This window comes from Polypterus senegalus, chromosome 3 (genome assembly GCF_016835505.1).
Source record: "Polypterus senegalus isolate Bchr_013 chromosome 3, ASM1683550v1, whole genome shotgun sequence".
Lineage (NCBI taxonomy): Eukaryota > Metazoa > Chordata > Cladistia > Polypteriformes > Polypteridae > Polypterus > Polypterus senegalus.
Window position 1 is genome coordinate 14,368,960 of NC_053156.1, and position 20,431 is coordinate 14,389,390.

The 20,431-nt window shown below is 44.6% G+C and overlaps 1 protein-coding gene across 3 annotated transcripts in view; it reads right to left on the bottom strand.

Moving 5' to 3' along the window:
• Positions 1-13,053: 13,053 nt before the first annotated feature.
• Positions 13,054-20,431, bottom strand: part of kansl2 (KAT8 regulatory NSL complex subunit 2) — a 46,041-nt gene continuing 38,663 nt past the window's right edge. For all 3 annotated transcript variants that reach the window (XM_039746663.1, XM_039746664.1, XM_039746662.1), the window contains one exon: positions 13,054-13,804. In XM_039746663.1, coding sequence (XP_039602597.1) covers positions 13,712-13,804 — 93 coding nt within the window. In that variant the 3' untranslated portion in view covers positions 13,054-13,711. The remainder of the gene's footprint in view (positions 13,805-20,431) is intronic.

Sequence of the window (20,431 nt, forward strand, 5' to 3'; positions counted from 1 at the left end):
TGTGAGTAACGCAAAGTCAAACCAGCGGGACTCAAGGACTCCCTGAAGAGACACACGTGAAGGAGTCCGGACTTCATCTCAGGTCACTGGATAGCGTCCATGTCTCGCAAACACATAGCAGGACAGGAAGCACCAGGACTCTAAAGACTTGGACCTTCGTCCTTTTTCAGATATCAGGAGCGCCACACACCCCTTTAAAGTGACCTCATGACCACCCTCCATGCTCTATAAATCATAGGAAGAGTCACCAGAGTCACATTAATGTCACTGCCGAGGTAAGCAAACCTCTCGACGAGGTCGACACTCTCTCCACAGACAGACACCCTGCTGATGGCCGTGCCCAAGAGGTCATTAAAGGCCTGATCTTTGGTTTTTATTCAGGACCCTCACAAGCCCAGATACTCAGACTCCTCACTCAGTCTCTCGAGAGCATCCATTGACTCTAAGAAGATCACATCATCATCAGCAAAGTCAAGATCCATGAATCTCTCTTCACCAACAGATGCCCCACAGTTGCTGGACCCAACGACCTTGTCCACCATCCAGTCCATACAAGCACTGAACAGAGTAGGAGCAGAACAGACCCCTGATGGACCCCAGAATCAACTGGGAACAAACGCAGAGGCCCAGCCTCCACTCTGCACAGCACTCACAGTACCGGTGGACAGGCCGGCCATGATAACCAGCAACCTCGAGTGCTTCGCTCGGTGGATAATTTGTAAATGAAGTGACGTCCACCTCAAACTGGACAGAACCAACTCTCTAAATGCAGACGGGGTTAGACTTGTAGAGAGAGCAGAACTGAGTTTAGGGGGGCAGCTGGGGGGTCGGCACCTTCAGGCTGGAGAGGGGAGATGTTGGAAGTGATTCTCAAACTGGGCAGAACCTACGCTGGCAATGCTGAAAGGGGTTAGTCTACCAGGCAGCGAAGGGACATTCCTGAAGCACAGGCTTGCAAACCTCCAACGGGTAGAACTGAGTTTCTTATGCCGGTTTTCAGTATCTTCAGAAAAGGGACATTTTGAAAAACGGAGGTACGTCTTCTTCATACAAATCACAAGCGACTCTCTAACTGCTGCCAGGGTTAGTCTACTATGGTGGTGAGTGGAGCCGTCAGAACCAGAATGGGAGAAGTTCCAGTTTTTAAAACGTATTCACAGTCAACCTAAAAGTAGGCAAGAGAACATCATTAAAATGAAATCGGCATCCTCCTCAAACTCGACAGGTCAGACTCTCTAACTTCAGACAAGACCAGTCTACAGGGTGGCACCCAGGGTCTTCCTCAAGGAGGTGGAACTGCATTTCTAAACACACTTGAGGCGAGAACACAATCGGGCACTGGGAAGTCTCTAACGTCAGAGTCCTCCTCAGACTGGCCAGAACAAGCATTCGAAATGCAGACAGCAAAGAGAAATGGCAAAAACGGACCAGCCGGCCTCTCGTGAGCAGAACTGAGTTTAGGGGGCCCGTAATTTCAGGCGAGAGAGGGGAAATCTCTAAGATGAAGTGAAGTCTTCCTTAGACTGGACAGAAGCAACTCTCTAAATGACACACAGGGTCCGACAACAAGGTGACAAGCAGAATCGGAGAGCTTCTGATGGGCACAACTACAGTAACTTTAGGGAAGCCCACCACAGTCTGATGGGAGGAAATCAGTAAAATCAAACTGGGCAGAACCAGCTCCCTAAATGCAGGGCCACAAGGAGAGCAGCAGACATTTTGAAAAAAGCAGTCAGGGTCAGCCTCCAGGAAATAGATAAATAGATAGATAGATAGATAGATAGATAGATAGATAGATAGATAAATAAGGCACTATATAATAGATAGATAGATAGATAGATAGATAGATAGATGTGAAAGGCACTATATAATAGATAGATAGATAGATAGATAGATAGATAGATAGATAGATAAATAAGGCACTATATAATAGATAGATAGATAGATAGATAGATATGAAAGGCACTATATAATAGATAGATAGATAGATATGAAAGGCACTATATAATAGATAGATAGATAGATAGATGTGAAAGGCACTATATAATAGGTAGATAAATAGATAGATAGATACTGTAGATAGATAGATAGATAGATAGATACTTTATTAAATTCACATACTCCAGCAGCAGCATACTGATAAGAACAATATTAAATTAAAGAGTGATAACAATGCAGGTATAACAGACAATAACTGTTTAATGTTAACGTTTACCCCCCCGGGTGGAATTGAAGAGTCACTTAGTGTGGGGTCTCCTCAGTCTGTCAGTGGAGCAGGATGGTGACAGCAGTCTGTCGCTGAAGCTGCTCCTCTGTCTGGAGATGATCCTGTTCAGTGAATTCTCCATGATTGACGTCTGCTCAGCGCCCGTTGCTCTGCCACGGATGTCAAACTGCCCAGCTCTGTGCCTACAATAGAGCCTGCCTTCCTCACCAGTTTCTCCACGTGTGAGGTGTCCATCTTCTTTATGCTGCCTCCCCAGCACACCACCGCGTAGAAGAGGGCGCTCGCCACAACCGTCTGGTAGAACATCTGTAGTATCTTATTGCAGATGTTGAAGGACGCCAGCCTTCTAATGAAGTATAGTCGGCTCTGTCCTCTCTTACGCAGAACATCAGTATTGGCAGTCCAGTCCAGTTTATCATCCAGCTGCACTCCCAGTATTTACAGGTCTGCACCCTCTGCACAGTCACCTCTGATGATCATGGGGTCCATGAGGGGCCTGGGCCTCCTAAAATCCACCACCAGCTCCTTGGTCTTGCTGGTGTTCAGGTGTAGGTGGTTTGAGTTGCACCATTTAAGAAAGTCCTTGATTAGGTTCCTATACACCGTTCCCTGCCCACTCCTGATGCAGCCCACCATAGCAGTGTCGTCAGTAAACTTTTGCACGTGGCAGGACTCCGAGTTGTATTGGAAGTCCGATGTATGTTGGCTGAACAGGATCAGAGAAAGTCCAGTCCACTGCGGTGCTCCTGTGCTGCTGACCACAATGTCAGACCTGCCGTTCCCGAGACACACATACTGAGGTCTGTCTGTAAGGTAGTCCATGATCCATGACACCAGGTGTGAATCTACTGCCATCTCTGTCAGGTTGTCCCTAAGGAGCAGAGGTCGGATGGTGTTGAAGGCGCTAGAGAAGTCCAGAGACATAATTCTTACAGCACCGCTGCCTCTGTCCAAGTGGGAGAGGGATCGGTGTAACCGACGTTCGGACAACCGTGGGAGTCCACCTCCAAGAGGGCCAGGGGAATACCCCTCATTCGGGGCAGAAGAGACTCTCTAACTGCAGACAGGGTCCGTCTACCGGGCGTGAAGCAGAAATGTTAAAATGCAATCCCATTCATCTCCAGGTGGATTTCTAAAACCAGTCAGAGTCGGCCTACAAACTGGCACTGAAACATATTGAAACATCGGAGTCCTCCTCAAGCTGGCTTTCTAAATGCAGACATGGTTGGCCTACTAGGCAGGAAAAGGAAATGACTAAAACGTACCTTCTGATGGATAGAAGTGAGAGCGGCGAGGAGATAACCCTAAAATGAAGCCAAGTCTTCTTCAAACTGGGCAGAAGCAACTCTCTAACATAAAGCCACAGTCAGACCACAAGGTGACAAAGCAGAGGTTCATGAAGAACAGTCAGGGTCAGCCTCCGTAGGCATTTTGAGTTTTGACAGCAGTTGGATTCACCCTACAAGTTGGCAAGGCAAAAAACATCAAAATCAGAATTCCGGTTCAGATTGGCCAGAAGCGGCTCTCTAAATGCAGACAGAATCCATCCATCCATCCATCCATCCATCCAGCCCATTATATCCTAACTACAGGGTCACGGGGGTCTGCTGGAGCCAATCCCAGCCAACACAGGGCACAAGGCAGGAAACAAACCCCGGGCAGGGCGCCAGCCCACCGCAGGCAGATGGAATCAGTCGACACAATGGCAATCTCGAGTCCCTCAAAGTTGACTAGGTGGACCTCTAGTGGGCTGAGCTGATTTTCAGAGCTCCCACCAGGCTGGTAGGGGAAATCTTGAACACGAAAAGCCCTTGCAAAGCGGGCAGGACCAGCACTCCAACGGCAGACAGGGTCAGCCCACGAGGTGGCAATCAGACATTCTGAAAGCAGCAGAGGGGAGGCGTCATATAAAATTAAAGTGACTCACTAAACGCTGGCAAGGTCAGTCGTGGGACACCTCTGGTGAGCCAAATTGTCTTGTCAGAGCCCCCACTACAGTAAGGGCACAGGCTGCCGAGGGGGACCAGCTCAAGAAGCAGACAGGATCAGCCTCTATGAAATCCTAAAAGGAGTCCAAAATGGACTCTCTAAGCGCCAACAGGGTGAGTCTCCATGTCAGGGGGAGGGAACCACAGAAGGCCAGTCGGGTCCACCTCCGGGCCGGGCAGGATCAGCCTCCTAGAACATACTGTAATGAAGCTGGACAAAGCTTTGCCCGATGGGTTGACTTTTTGCCAGATCCTTTACTGATATCAGGGGTGTTCCTGCTCTTGATTTAGAGATGAAGGCGGTGGCTTGGTGACAATAAGGAAACTTCCAGGGTGATCCTGCCTCCGGCTCTGTCTGGGTGACCAGCAGCAGTGCTGGACAAGGGTGGAAGGGTGGACAGGACAGTAAGTGGTCTGCCTCCATAGATCCCCAAGCACTTCAGGTTGGCATGGCTGCCTGGTGTCGGCAGCAGCTGTTGGGTCAGTCCCCCGTTGTCCTTGTGCCTAATCCCAGCATTCAGAGCTCTCTGTTGTTCTGGACAGGACACAGAAAACCCCAAATGACAGGATAAGCTTGTTTACGAAGGAAGGACACTGATGAAGTCAGGCGTGCCAGCAGTACGCTCACTTTTTCCACACGTCTTTATGAAGCGTCGCTTGCTTCGTTTACAAGCCGTCTAGACACCCAAACACCTCATTAAATGGGAGAGGGGGGGATGGGACACAATCACAGCATTTGCTGCTGAACTCCATGAAAGGAACTGCTACCCTGTGTGAGGAGCGCCACTTGGTGGCCAGCTGTGGAACTGCATGTACATGCCTGGCACCAGCTGGTTTTCTTCGTTGCTTGTGCTGTTGGTTAATGAAAGCATCCTGGATGGTGGACAACATGTAGAGAGTTCTTTCATCCATCGATTTTAGAAGCCCACTCTGCCCATTATTGCATCACAATGACCCCCAATGGCTGCTCTGGCTGAATGACACACACCAGATGCCAGTTTGTGTCTGGGTCCGGTCACACACATCCCAAACAATCCAACTGAACTTACACGGCAGAGCAAAAACCCACCCGGACATGGAAAGAACATGCAAATGCCTGACAGATGGCGACCATGTGGAGGTCTGAACTCAGGACCTTGGAGGTGTGGGGGGCACAACTCTGCCTGGAGAGCTGTTCAGGTGGCTCTCTCTTACTGTATATAGCGCCCTTCACAGCAGAGCTCTGTATAGATGATGACATTCAAAGAGATGAAACAAATTACAACAATCGACCAATACAAAGAAATAAAACAATAAAAATAATCAGAAAGGTACCGGCAGCGCGTGCCACCCACCCATTCATCCAACGTCAAACCTGCTTATCTCGAGCAGGGCCAAGGGGGAGACAGAGGAGCAGCCACCCAGTGAGGGTGATGTGGGCACATTCTTATAGTCCTGGCACGTTGGCTGGGCAAGACCTGACTGGTAATGAGAAGGCTGCACTGGTGCCCACCATGAGAACATCGGGGTACAACCTGTTGGGGACAAAAAAAGTATTGTTGATTTATCAGTATCATATAGTGCCTTTCACATAGAGATAGTACTATTTATCTATATAATATAGAGCCTTTCACTTCTATCTATCATTATTATATAGTGCCTTTCACATCGATCTATCTCATATACTGCCTTTCACTTCTGTTTATCTATTTTATAGTGCCTTTCACATCGATCTATCTATCTCATATACTGCCTTTCATTTCTTTTTATCTATCCATCTATCTATAGTGCCTTTCACTTCTAGATATCTGTCTATCCATCCATCTATAGTGCTTTTCACTTCTATCAATCCATCTATCTATCCCATATAGCGCCTTTCACAGATGTAGCACCACCTGTCTGTTTTCTTGTTTTTGTAAAGACCCATCAAGTGATTTTTTTAATCAAATTTCAATGTTCCATGTAATAAAACGGCAACCAAATCCTCTTACCCACCTCTCTAGACTGGCGCCAGAGAGAAATGGCGTCGGCGTTGCACTGCTGGATCGGAGGCCTCGAGTGCTCACCTGACTGTGACGGTGACGTAACAAAGCGCGCTCGCGCCTACCATCTGACGTAATCATAGAATTGGACTTTTCCCGAATCCCCTGCTGCTGTATTATCCGATTAACGGCGGCGTCTTTGATTTCCTCCCACGTTCACCTGCCTTCACAGACCGGCAGATCTTCTGGACGCGGCCTCATAATGTCTGCAACCTCAGGATGGGCTGAAGGCGCACAAGACAAAGACAACACGGGGCGGCTTGAGGACTCCTCTGGGAATGTCCTTGGGCAGCCCAGTAAGGGTCCGGACTTGAACCCAATCGTACATTCCTGGAGAGACATGATCATGACAGCCCACCGGGGGTCTCCACCCCACCTGACAGAGCGTGAGAGGATCAGCAGAGACAATGAAACTACGTAGACAAACAAACTGAAAAACTCGGCGCTTTCTGTCACTTGAATATCGTGAACTGTAAGCGTGGCCTTTACTGTGATGACGACGGACTTATTTAGAGCCGTCCTCTTGGAGTTGCGTGCTGAATCAAAGCCAACATTAGAGGCCATCCTTCAGAAATCACGCCGTTACGGGTTTATAACGTAGATGGACGGACATCAGATTGTGACTGATGCTACACTGAAATGTGTAATGAAATGAGATTTAACACCAAAAAATCTGCATAGGTCAAAACTCTCCGTAACTTTAAGAAAATCTACTCTCGATGTATAAAATCCTTCGCCTAAAAGCGCAATGATTTTGCGCAACAATGTTATGTGATGTGTTCATGTCACGTTTAAAATCGGGCTTATTTTAAAAACTACATTGTGTGCCCAATTATTAGGTAAGCTGTATTTTTGGGATTAATTTTAATATGAAACAAATACAGTGCCATCAGTCAATACAAAATGTTAATAAACCTGAAGGTTATGCAAAGGAAATGCGAGTGTGAACATCATCGGGGAAAACACGTGTGTGCACAATTATTAGGCAGCTATTAGTGTGCAGAATTATTATGCAACTAAATCAAAAACTTCCGTTTTCCCATCTCCCTTGTTTGTTTGCATCTGTTCATCTGTGAGAATAATAAACAAACAACACAGAATTTCCAAATAAGCATTTCTGACATGGAAAAAAAAGATGAAAATCAGTGACCAATATAGCGCCCCTTCTTTTCAATAACAGCAATAAGCCTTCCATTCATGGAGTCTGTTAGTGCCTTGATCTGATGCCGATCAACTTTTTGTGCAGCAGCAACCACAGCCTCCCAGACGCTCTTCCCTTCCCTGTAAATCTCCTGTTTAAGAAGGGCCGACAAGTTCTCAATTGGGTTCAAGTCAGGTGAGGTAGGGGGCCATGTCATTATTCTGTCATCTTTAAGGCCTTTACTGGCTCGCCACGCACTGGAGTACTTTGATGCAGGTGATGGCGCGTTGTCCTGCATAAAAATCATGGTCCTCTTGAAAGTAGCTGACTTTTTCTTGTACCACTCCTTGAAGAAAGTGTCTTCTAGAAACTGGTAGTAGGTTTGGGAGTTGAATTTGAGTCCATCTTCAACCTGAAAAGGTCCAACTATCCATCCATCCATCGACCTTCCAACCCGCTGAATCCGAACACAGGGTCACGGGGGTCTGCTGGAGCCAATCCTAGCCAACACAGGGCACAAGGCAGGAACCAATCCCGAGCAGGGTGCCAACCCACCACAGGACACACACACACACACACACACACACACACACACACACACACACTAGGGCCAATTTAAAATTGCCAATCCACCTAACCTGCATGTCTTTGGACTGTGGGAGGAAACTGGAGAGCAGAAACTGGGAGAACATGCAAACTCCACGCAGGGAGGACCCAGGAAGCGAACTCGGGTCCCCTAACTGCGAGGCACAACACAGCTTAGCCTGCGCCAAACCAAACACCCCCAGTACAATAATATGTGAAAACTAGAGCCCCCCCCCACAGAAATTAAATCATTTCCTAACGTGCTATCCAGTGCTGTTGATATTAATGAAAACACATAAATCCTTCAGTGTAAAAGACCTCCTCCATTTGGTACACTATGGCCTTTGCACAAATCTCCAATTGAAGAACAAAATTTCTTGATAATTGGGGTGGTCAAAATCATTAGCCCCCTCACATCCTGAATAAAGGGTGTCACATGGAAGTTTCCAGGTTTCAAAGCACACCTGACCCACGCAGAAACTGGGAGAACATGCAAACTCCACGCAGGGAGGACCCAGGAAGCGAACTCGGGTCTCCAACTGCGAGGCAGCAGCGCTACCCACTGCGCCACCGTGCCGCCCAAGGTCTAACGAGCTCCTCTTTAAATAATACCAGCACCATACCAGTACCTCACCTCCACCTTGCTGGCATCCGAGTCGAAGTGGAGCTCTGTGCCCGTTAACTGATCCCATCCATCTGGTCCATCAAGAGTCACTCTCATCTCATCAGTCCATAACACCGGTCTTCAGATACTCCTTGGCCCAGTCTTGACGTTTCCGTTTGTGTGTCCTGTTCAGTGGTGGTCGGGTTTCAGCTTTCCTTTCCTTGGCCGTGTCTCTGAGCACTGAACACCTTGTACCTCTAGGTTGCACTTCTGGAATATGACAGCACTGGAGGATAACGGGTTCCTGGTAGCTTCACGTTTGATTCTTCTCAAATCTTTGACAGTTAATTTGCATCTTTTTTTATTTCTCATCATATTTCTGTTGTCTATTTGCAACAAAACGCTTGATGGTTCTGTGATCACGAGCCAATATCTTAGCATCCCTCTGAAAGACTTTCTACAATTTTTGACTTTTCAGAGTCAGTTAAATCTCTTTTATGGCCCGTTGTGCCTGAGAAAAACAAGCTGCCTAATAATTCTGCACACCTTGATATGGGGTGTTGATCTCCTTAGGCCACACCCTCCCTCATTACACAAATACGCATCACCTGACGTGCTTAAATCCAATAAGCATTCAAGTTTATAAAGCTTGGAGATGGAATATATGCATGAAAATTACGATATGGTCAAGATACTCACTTGCCTAATAATTGTGCACACAGTGTCCGTATGTTTGGTATCATTCTTTTCAGAATTTATCAAACTTTAATATGATGTTGTTAGATTTTCAGATTCCTATTTCGTTTTTAAAATTCTAAACTAAAAAAATATCAAGAACTCATGTCCTGCGAGACGAGACTTGAAGATTTAACTAGGCCCGGGACCGGAAATAAAAGCCAAAAAGAGTAGGACAGCTGCTGTACAGGCTTTTAAATGTTCGAAACGCAGAGCGAGATGCAGATCACACGACACGGCAGCAAGGCAGCAGCTGATCGAGCAAAGAGGAGGTAAACGAAAAAAAAAAAAAAAAAAACCTGAATTTGTTTCCGATTGTAATCACCGTTTAAGAGGGGGTTTCAGAGGAGCGATCACGGCTCCTTGGGGTGCGTTCAGGCCCCCTCTTCACAACGTGAGCAGCAGACATGTGAAGCGGCTGGTGCGTAGCACAGGCCAGGAGTGTTGGGAGAGTGAAGCAAGCAGGGGTAAACCCCCTAGTTTTTAAAATCAAGGTCATGATTTATAAACCCCAACTTTTGTTTTAAGAAACTGCTTAGGCACGATAACAAACTTTAGCACAGGGGTCCCCAACTCCGGTCCTGGAAGGCCCCAGTGGCTGCAGGTTTTCATTCTAACCCTTTTCTTAATTAGTGCACTATTTTTGCTGCTACAGTTGTGGCCAAAATTATTAGGCCCCCTTATGAAATTAGGCAACACTCCCGATTCCAATATGAAAATGACCAGTAACAACAAATGTTTGGTTTTTAAAGCGTATCTGTGTCCAAAATAACAAGGTCCACTAACTGAAAAAAATGAGACTTCCAAAATTATTAGCCCCATGCCCATTAATAGTCAATACTGTACCCTTTTTGAGCCACAACTGACAACAGTCTATTAGAGTAGGTCTTTACTAGATTAGCACAGGTCTCCTGAGGGATTTTGGTCCATTCCTCCATTCCATATTGTTCTAGCTGGTCCAAATTGCGTAGTTTCCGAGCGTGGACATTCACTTTGAGCACTCGCCACAGATTCTCAATGGGATTGAGGTCTGGACTCTGTGCGGGCCACTCCAAGAACTTGGTTTTGGTATCCTTGGAAAACTGTTGAACTCATTTTGATGTATGCTTTGGGTCATTGTCTTGTTGGAAGACCCAGCGACGACCTAAGCCTAGACTACGAGCAGATTTCTGCATATTCTCCCTCAGAATGTCAACATCATTTTCTTTTTTCATGATGCCATGCACTTGAACAAGGCTCCCTGTGCTCGAGGCTGCAAAACAGCCCCACAGCATGATGCTCCCACCACCATGTTTAACTGTGGCAACTGTGTTCCTAGGGTTGAAGGCCTGTCCCTTTCTTCGCCAAACATAAGCAACATCCATGTGCCCAAACAGTTCCAGTTTAGTCTCATCAGAACACAGCACAGACTTCCAAAAATCATCTTTACATTTCAAATGTTCACGGGCAAACCTCAGTCAGGTTGTGATGTGCCGCTCTTTGAGTAAAGGGGTTCTTCTGGGACGATGGCCATGAAGCCCATCACGGTGAAGAGCCCTCACAACTGTGTTCCTTGAAACATCAACTCCAGAAGAGGCCAGGTCAGCAACAATCATCTTGGCAGATGTCCGGGGTTCCTTGCTGACATCTCAGACTATTTTTCTCTCCAGAGTTCTTGAAATCTTGCGCTTACGGCCACGGCCAGGTTTGTTTTTTAACAAAATTTGTCTCCTTGTACTTGGAAATGATGCAACGTACAGCAGTTCTAGACACAGTGAATCGCTTGGAAATGGCAGTGTAGCCTTGCCCCTTATGAGCCTCTACTATCTTCTTTCTGAGCTCCAGACTGATTTCCTTTGTCTTTGGCATGGTCAGTAACAGAAGTCCCTCTCATGTGTTCAAGAGCCCTGTTCCTTGGGAGTCTTTTGATGCTGACTGAGTGTTGTTAGGAAGCCAACTGATTGCACAGGTTTTGTTTTCAAAGCTGATTGGTTAATTAGTGTAGGTGTGTTTTGAAAGCAAACATTAACATGGGGCTAATATTTTTGACCACCCCATTTTTTACTATATTTGATATAAAGCAAGACTAAAAATATATTTTATATTACAAAATGTATCAAAAGCTAGTAAATAGCACTGGTGGATGTTTGATTATATCAAGTTTCATCAAGGTTGCAAACTTTGGGAAGAAGTTTAGGAAAATGTTCAATGATTCCAGGGGGGCTAATAATTTTGGCCTCAACTGTAATTAACTTCTTTTGAATAAATTTCAATTGACTTTTTTTTTTTTTTAAGATTTTTTCCCCTGAATTTCCTCATTCTTTGTCTGAATTGCTTCATTTCTTACCTTAAACAGAAATTAAATGTGGAGTGAGCCAACTAAGCCAACTAAGTCAGGACATTCCATATTCCAGCAAGATAGATGATCTGAAAGACAACAAAACCAAAGATCCTGCGGTGGCCTCCTCAAAGCCCAGATCTCGGTCCGATTGGCGGTAGCTCAAGGTCCATAGTTAAAAACCATCTAATCTGGGTGACCTACAGTAATTGACCATGGAGGGAAGAACAGGCCAAGACCCCTCAAGAGACCTACGTGCCAAGCTTGATAGAAACTATAGGAGGAGGTTGCTGTCACTTGCAAGTCAGAAAGGGGACACGACCGAGCAAATCATTGTCAGAGGGCTAATCATCTTGGGCCTTGCCATTAGTTTTTTCTTGTTTCAACTCACTGCATCAGTTAAAATAATTTCCACCAAATTCTTGGGGATTTCGGTCATTCTTTAGTAAACAATTCCGGAACCAGTCACATCTTCCATTGCAAATCTAGCGGCTAATTTTACCCTCTACTGTATTTTTTATTCGAGTTATTTGAATGAGATAAACCATCTTATCTGCACACTCTTAGTAGTAATAAACGTCATCCAAGTATCAAGCGCCCCAAGCTCGATGCTTTTTAGATGCGACAAAGCACTGGGCACACACAGCTGTCTGACATAAAGCCCGCTGTACCTTCTGAAGACAGACCACTTCATTTGCCCCTTGCATATTACATGTTGTTACGGCCAAAACCCAAAATCAGCCAAAGTGGGAAGTGTCCGGCCAAATCGGGAAATGGCCAATGTCGCGGTCAACTGACCAACCAATGTCCGATCTTTTCCTTGATTAAGGGATTTGGCCAGCCAGTTTGCGAAATAGCATGGGGCGATCGGCCAAAGTCTGAAGAAAAGCACGAGCAGCAATTTGTTGCACACTTAGTAGTGCAATTGCATCGGTGTAGCCTTGGCCGCCGGTCAGTGGTTGGGAAGACGCAATGGTTCGTAGTGATTTTTCTTCTGTGCTTGCGGATTCCAGTGCGAGGAGTTTCTCGAGCAGAATGGAAAACTCATTTCTGAATCTGCATCTGAATTTTTAAACATCTGCGCACCTTGAGCGGACAGTCTTGCACCAGCACACAGAATTCTGGCCAGGAATTTCTCGCCACTTCACAAAATGGCCGGCCAAAGTAGCACATACACTGGTCCTTTCTAGTAATTCGGACTTTGGCCACACCTCACGACCAAAATGTGAATTGGCTGGCCAATTCGGGAACTAGCTGAACTTTAGGTTTTGGTCGTAACATTGGCACAGGTGGCCATGTTCACTGAGCTCCGGTTATTCTGCAGTATCCCCCCCAATCATCACTCATTAAGTGAAAAATGCAGTTTCATACTGCAAGGTTGGACATCAAGGACACAAAACTCTTGTCATAAAGAAAGCCCAATGTCACACACAGATGGGTTAGCAAATGAGTGTTATTGTTAAATAAAAATCCAATGCCACACGGTACAGATGAGGCTCAGCCCAAAGCAAAACAATGATTCAAAGGCCCCACTGCCCATCTGCTCTTGCAACCGAGATGGCTGCCACACTGCATTGCCCTTTTACACAACTTAACTTCCCCCAATTCCTCTCGCTTCCACCTCTTCCGTTCCCCGATTTGTAAAGCAGCTAATTTACTTCTATAATTACTCCTACCTCAGGTTTGCTCCAGGCCATAAGCTCACTTCCTGTTAGTCAACTGCATCTATCCTGAGATAAAAGTAGGACACATTTGCAACACCAGGAAACACAGTTAATGACAAATTAAGAGAGAACAATGGCAGAAAGCAATTACAGAGGGTTTACAGCAACAGGAAAGTTAACATCCCTCAATGCCTTTTCCTTCCAGCAGCCACACTCCTGTTACATCAGCCTGCCACTTAAAAGTAAAGCCACATTTGGCAACAACAGTAGGATCCTCAGGAAGTCTTGGACAGAAAGTGAGCTGCTTTAGGAAAGACTTTTCTCCTATTAAGTGGTGACTGGCAGTTCAGGGCCCATGTCGAGAGTTTGGTCATCATCTCTTACGAGTAGATCACCAGTTCCAAAACGCCGATGCTCTCAGCGTTCTCTTCAGGTCGCCCCTGCTTGCCCCACTGCTCCATTTGCTGTAGAGGAGACGGAGTTAGGCTCCTCTGAAATATCTGTCCTAGGATCAGAAGCCACCTATAAAAACAGAAACAAGAATGAATCACAAAAGGCAAAAAGCTGAAAACAAACCTTCCAACAAAATTCCATTCTATGTGCTCTTGATTTTGTGCAACTCGGACAGCCAACACAGTGCTGCAGTTTGGGCTTCTCTACTCCACTGAACTCACAGCTCTGACTATAGGGTATGCAATGCCTCAGCTATCATCTATATGGGCCTTTACAGTACCATTTTCAAACAAAATTGCAACTGGAAGATTTGTTGTTATTCCCATATCAGTTATTAAACTTAGAGTATGTTACGTTAGAGGCCTTTTCAGTCATAGCCTTCATTTACATAATCTTGGCCATTTTTAGACAGTTGGCAACACACTTCCACAAAGTCTACTGTCCAATGTGACATACGTACTGAGCGAGACCAACCAGCCTATGACTGGCTACCATAATCACCACACAATTTTGATTTTCTCGTTGGTTGGAGGGGTGGGCTCTTTACGTAAGAGTGTAGCGCCGCTACAAAAAGCAAGGGGCACGCATGCTCTGATCCTCACAAAGAAGAGAAGCTTGTCTGCTAGATGTCTCGTGTTATGTTTTAAAACAGAATGGAGAAAATAAAAACCGGGCAGAGACTGAATAGACCACATTTATTAACTCTTCATCCAGCTCCCTATTGCCTGTCAGAAAGGGACAAGCATGACTGCGCTGGAAGACTGGAACTCGGATGCTAAACACGACATGGGCTGTGATTTTCAGTGGAGTGAACTGACAGTACTGTGAGGACGTCTGCAACTGCAATGGGCAAACTGGATATACACCAAGACAAAAAAATATCATGCAATGGGACATCTGTTTTAAGTGGAGGTGAACAGAGGAAGGAAACTTTCTAAAGGCTTCAGGCTCTGCACCCTATGGATGATAAATGGGGAGCACACTCTCGTACAGTGCATCCGGAAAGTATTCACAGCGCATCACTTTTTCCACATTTTGTTATGTTACAGCCTTATTCCAAAATTGATTAAATTCATTTTTTTTTTCCCCCTCAAGAATTCTACACACACACACACAACACCCCATAATGACAACATGAAAAAACTTTACTTGAAAATTTATTAAAAATAAAAAAAAACTGAGAAAGCACATGTCTATAAGTATTCACAGCCTTTGCCATGAAGCTCCAAATTGAGCTCAGGTGCATCCTGTTTCCCTGATCATCCTTGAGATGTTTCTGCAGCTTAATTGGAGTCCACCTGTGGTCAATTCAGTTGATGTGACATGTTGTAGAAAGGCACACACCTGTCTATAGAAGGTCCCACAGTTGACAGTTCATGTCAGAGCACAAACCAAGCATGAAGTCAAAGGAATTGTCTGTAGACCTCCGACACAGGATTGTCTCGAGGCACAAATCTGGGGAAGGTTACAGAAAAATGTCTGCTGCTTTGAAGGTCCCAATGAGCACAGTGGCCTCCATCATCCATACGTGGAAGAAGTTTGAAACCACCAGGACTCTTCCTAGAGCTGGCCAGCCATCTAAACTGAGCGATCGGGGGAGAAAGGCCTTAGGGAGGTGACCAAGAACCCGATGGTCACTCTGTCAGAGCTCCAGAGGTCCTCTGTGGAGAGAGGAGAACCTTCCAGAAGGACAACCATCTCTCAGCAATCCACCAATCAGGCCTGTAAGGTAGAGTGGCCAGACGGAAGCCAATCCTTAGTTAAAGGCACATGGCAGCCCGCCTGGAGTTTGCCAAAAGGCACCTGAAGGACTCTCAGACCATGAGAAACAAAATTCTCTAGTCTGAGGAGACAAAGATTGAACTCTTTGGTGTGAATGCCAGGCGTCACGTTTGGAGAAAACCAGGCACCGCTCATCACCAGGCCAATACCATCCCTACAGTGAAGCATGGTGGTGGCAGCATCATGCTGTGGGGGGCAGGAACTGGGAAACTAGTCAGGATAAAGGGAAAGATGACTGCAGCAACGTACAGAGACATCCTGGATGAAAACCTGCTTGAGCGCTCTTGACCTCAGACTGGGGCGACGGTTCATCTTTCAGCAGGACAACGACCCTAAGCACACAGCCAAGATATCAAAGGAGTGGCTTCAGGACAACTCTGTGAATGTCCTTGAGTGGCCCAGACTTGAATCCGATTGAACATCTCTGGAGAGATCTTAAAATGGCTGTGCACCGACGCTTCCCATCCAACCTGATGGAGCTTGAGAGGTGCTGCAAAGAGGAATGGGCGAAACTGGCCAAGGACAGGAGTGCCAAGCTTGTGGCATCACATTCAAAAAGACTTGAGGCTGTAATTGCTGCCAAAGGTGCATCGCCAAAGTATTGAGCAAAGGCTGTGAATACTTATGTACATGGGATTTCTCAGTTTTTTTATTTTTAAAAATTTGCAAAAACCTCAAAAAATTTTTTTTCAAGTTGTCATTATGGGGTGTTGTGTGTAGAATTCCGAGGAAAAAAATGAATTTAATCCATTTTGGAATAAGGCTGTAACATAACAATTGTGATGCGCTGTGAATATTTTCCGGATACAATGCATCAGTCACTAGGAAAACTCAAGACTAAAAAAAATTGCATTTGCCTTTACAGTCAGTCAGTCTAAAAGTGTTCATTAGAACAAAATGTGACAAGAACAGGCCATTCAGCCAAACAAGCTTGCCAATTCTATACTCCTGAATTCAACAAAATAACACCAAGTCAGGATTCACACAGTCTCTTTAGGGGACGCGTTTAAAATTGTGAAGGGAATTAATTTTATTTGCCTAAACTGAAAAGGTTCAACTCTTTCATTCTCTTGTCATTATCTCATACCTCTCAATACCAAAATCAGCCTAGTCATTCCTCTCTAGACTTTCTCTAGCACCATTATGGTGGTTTTGAAACACGGATATCAAAGGGAGAGGCCTAGTTAGAGATTACGTAGTTTAAGCATAACATCTATTGGCTTATACTCTACACATTGTGCTTTATAATTTAACATTTTGTTACCTTTCTTGATCACTTCCATCTATTGCATATCTTATTTGCCATGTACTGTTATACAATATATAGTGAAATGCGTCATTGCTGAACTCCACAACTGCAATTTAGATGAACAAATTGAAACACAGCTGGCTCATGCAATTTGTGGGTTTATCAGTAATTAAATGGAGGAAGTTTTGCAAGTTTCGTGGCCTACTGTGGAAATTTGCAGACAAGTACAGGCCATAAAATGGTAATAAAACTAAAAAAATGTCACAAACGCAAAACATACAAGGTGGCACAGGAAATTTTGGAACTAGGTGTTGGTGAACCTGGGGTTTCGGCAGTTGTTTGGGACCAATGTGACGTTGTTTAGGACCTCATGTCATTAGCTATAATGGAGCAGCGGAGTGGTATGCAACGAGCATTCGCTGAGAAAGCCTTTTATAACAATGGGGAGGATGCGCCTGCTGCACAAAGGGAATTTTGGCATCTTTACCAGTTAGGACATCATGATAGTGTCCCGTCTGCTCATGGGATTACAACATGGGTGCAGAATTTTGAAGAAACAGGTTCAGCTTTTTAAAAAAAAAAAGTCCCCAGGTGGAGCCACTTCACATACTGCCTGCCTGACAATCGATGGCAGCTACTCGACGATTGGTTAGAAGGCACGCCATTTCATCCAGCAGTGACAGTACATGGCCTCCGAGATCCACCGATCTCACGGTTTGATTTTTTTTGCGGGGATGTTTTAAAAGCCAAGTGTACCGCACATGTCTTGTAACCATTTCTCAAGTAAAAAGGAGGATTGAAGAGGAAATCACTGGCATACCTCGAGATATTACGTTGAACAGAATGTGTATGGAGAAATGGACAACACCTTCATGTTATCTTCAAAACATAAAATGAATATTGATCATCATCATTCATTTCATATCCTGTACAACTTTAAATGTATTTTGTGCACTGAACATCAATTGAAAATTTCCTGTTTTGTTTTCCCTGCGCCATCCTGTATATGTAATATTAATCGTATGTAATATTAATCGTTTTTAGCATTTACTAGGAAAATATAACCAACAAATGTGTAAGTTAAACTTGTTAAAAAAATGTTTGCTAAACAATTGTGGAACTACACACTTGTCTGCCATGCATCGCAGTCTGACCTGCCAGCCTCGCACGTGATTTGCTTGTGCAGTGATCATTTTCTTGTATTTCTCACACCTTTAGCATATTATTTAGTGCAATAAGCTTAGAATGTAAGCATGACTTCAAAACAGTGTTTCTAGAGGTTCTGAAATTGCTCACAAGATACAGAATAAAGTGACGACCCTAAAAGAAAATGTTGTATTATTGGATGTGTGTCGTTTGGTGAAGTCAGCTGATGCAGTTACCATTATTGGAATTAGCAAGTCGACAGTAAGGTATGTCAGGATAAAAAGAGCACCGTGAAGCCACCGTAGCAGCTACTCATCAATTGTGTTTAAGACTGTTTTCTCAATTTACAGGTAGGCATGGGTATACCATACAAACTCGTATTTTATGGAGATTTAAATACAGAACTGAGTAATATTGTAATTGTGCTGTACATGCATCACCTTTGTGTGTGTGTGGTTACCTACGTTGCTAAACGTATTCTGATTTTTGCATTTGCAAGGGTACTGTGCCCCCAAGGCCTGTAAAATCGCTAAGGCAAACTGTAGTAAATACTCAACCTCTAGAAATCAATATGTACAATGACAGCATTACTGACATAGTTCGGTCCATAAATATTTGGACAGAGACAACTTTTTTCTAATTTTGGTTCTGTACTTTACCACAATGAATTTTAAATGAAACAACTCAGACGCAGTTAAAGTGCAGACTTTCAGCTTTAATTCAGTGGGGTGAACAAAACGATTGCATAAAAATGTGAGGCAACTAAAGCATTTATGAACACAATCCCTTCATTTCTGGGGCTCAAAAGTAATTGGACAAATTAAATAACTGGAAATCAAATGTTCATTTCTAATACTTGGTTGAAAACCCTTTGCTGGCAATGCCAGTCTGAAGTTTTGAACTCCTGGACATCACCAGATGCTGGGTTTCCTCCTTTTCAATGCTCTGCCAGGCCTTTACTTTGAGTTGCTGTTTGTTTGTGGGCCTTTCTGTCTGAAGTTTAGTCTTCAACAAGTGAAATGCCTGCTCAGTTGGGTGAAGATCAGGTGACTGACTTTGCCATTCAAGGATTTTCCACTTCTTTGCTTTATTAAACTCCTGGGTTGCTTTGGGTCATTGTCCATCTGTATCATGAAACGCCGACCAATCAATCTGACGTCATTTAGCTGGATTTGAGCAGACAGTCTGTCTCTGAACACCTAGAAATTCATTCAGCTGCTTCTGTCCTGTGTCACATCATCAATAAACACGAGTGTCCCAGTGCCACTGGCAGCCATCACACTGCCTGACTCCGTGTTTTACAGATGATGTGCTATGCTTTGGATAATGAGCTGTTCCACACCTTCTCCATACTTTTTTCTTGCCATCATTCTGGTGGAGGTTGATCTTGGTTTCATCTCTCCAAAGAATGTTTTTCCAGGCTGGCTGGCTTTTTTAGATGTTCTTTAGCAAAGTCCAATCTAGCCTTTCTATTCTTGAAGCTTATGAGTGGCTGGCACCTTGCAGTGCACCCTCTATTTACTTTCATGCAGTCTTCTCTTTATGGTAGACTTGGATATCGATACGCCGACCCCCTGGAGTGTTGTTCACTTGGTGGGCTGTTGTGAAGGGGTTTCTTTTCACCATGGAAGTGATTCTGCGATCATCCAGCACTGTTGTCTTCCATGGACGTCCAGGTCTCTTTGCGTTGCTGAGTTCACCAGTGCTTGCTTTCTTTCTCAGGATGTACCAAACTGGAGATTTTGCCACTCGTAATATTGTAGGAGTTTCTCGGATGGTTTTCTTCTGTTTTTGTAGCTTAAGGATGGCTTCTTTCACCTGCATGGAGAGCTCCTTTGACCGCATGTTGTCTGTTCATAGCAAAATCTTCCACATGTGAGCACCACAGCTCAGATCAACTCCAGGCCTTTTATCTGCTTAATTGATAAGACACAACGACGGACTTGAACACACCTGCCATGAAATAGCCTTTGAGTCAATTGTCCAATTACTTTTGAGCCCCGGAAATGAAGGGATTGTGTTAAAAAAAATGCTTTAGTTGCCTCACATTTTTATACAATCGTTTTGTTCAATTCACTGAATTAAAGCTGAAAGTCTGCACTTCAACTGCATCGGAGTTGTTTCATTTAAAATTCATTGTGGTAATGTACAGAACCAAAATTAGAAAAAGTTGCCTGTTCAAATATTTATGGACCTAACTATTATGAAAAATACATAAATACAGGAGAATACTGTAGACACTGTCCATGTTTAGGGTGTGGATGGACTGTGGACAGAACTTCCTCCCTCAGAAATTGTCTTTAGGCAGCAATAGCATTTCAATGAATACAGTACAGAAAAGAGGCCATTGTTAGGATGGCTGTAATCTCTCTGATAATTTTTTTTGCCCTGGTTCAACTTCGGTTTATAAAGATGTCCAAGAATTTAGACAGCGCACACCCAGTGACGCTTTCAGATGACCTTGCAGTCCTGCTGCATACCATTTCCAACCAGACAGCAATACCTCACTTGTCAGGAAA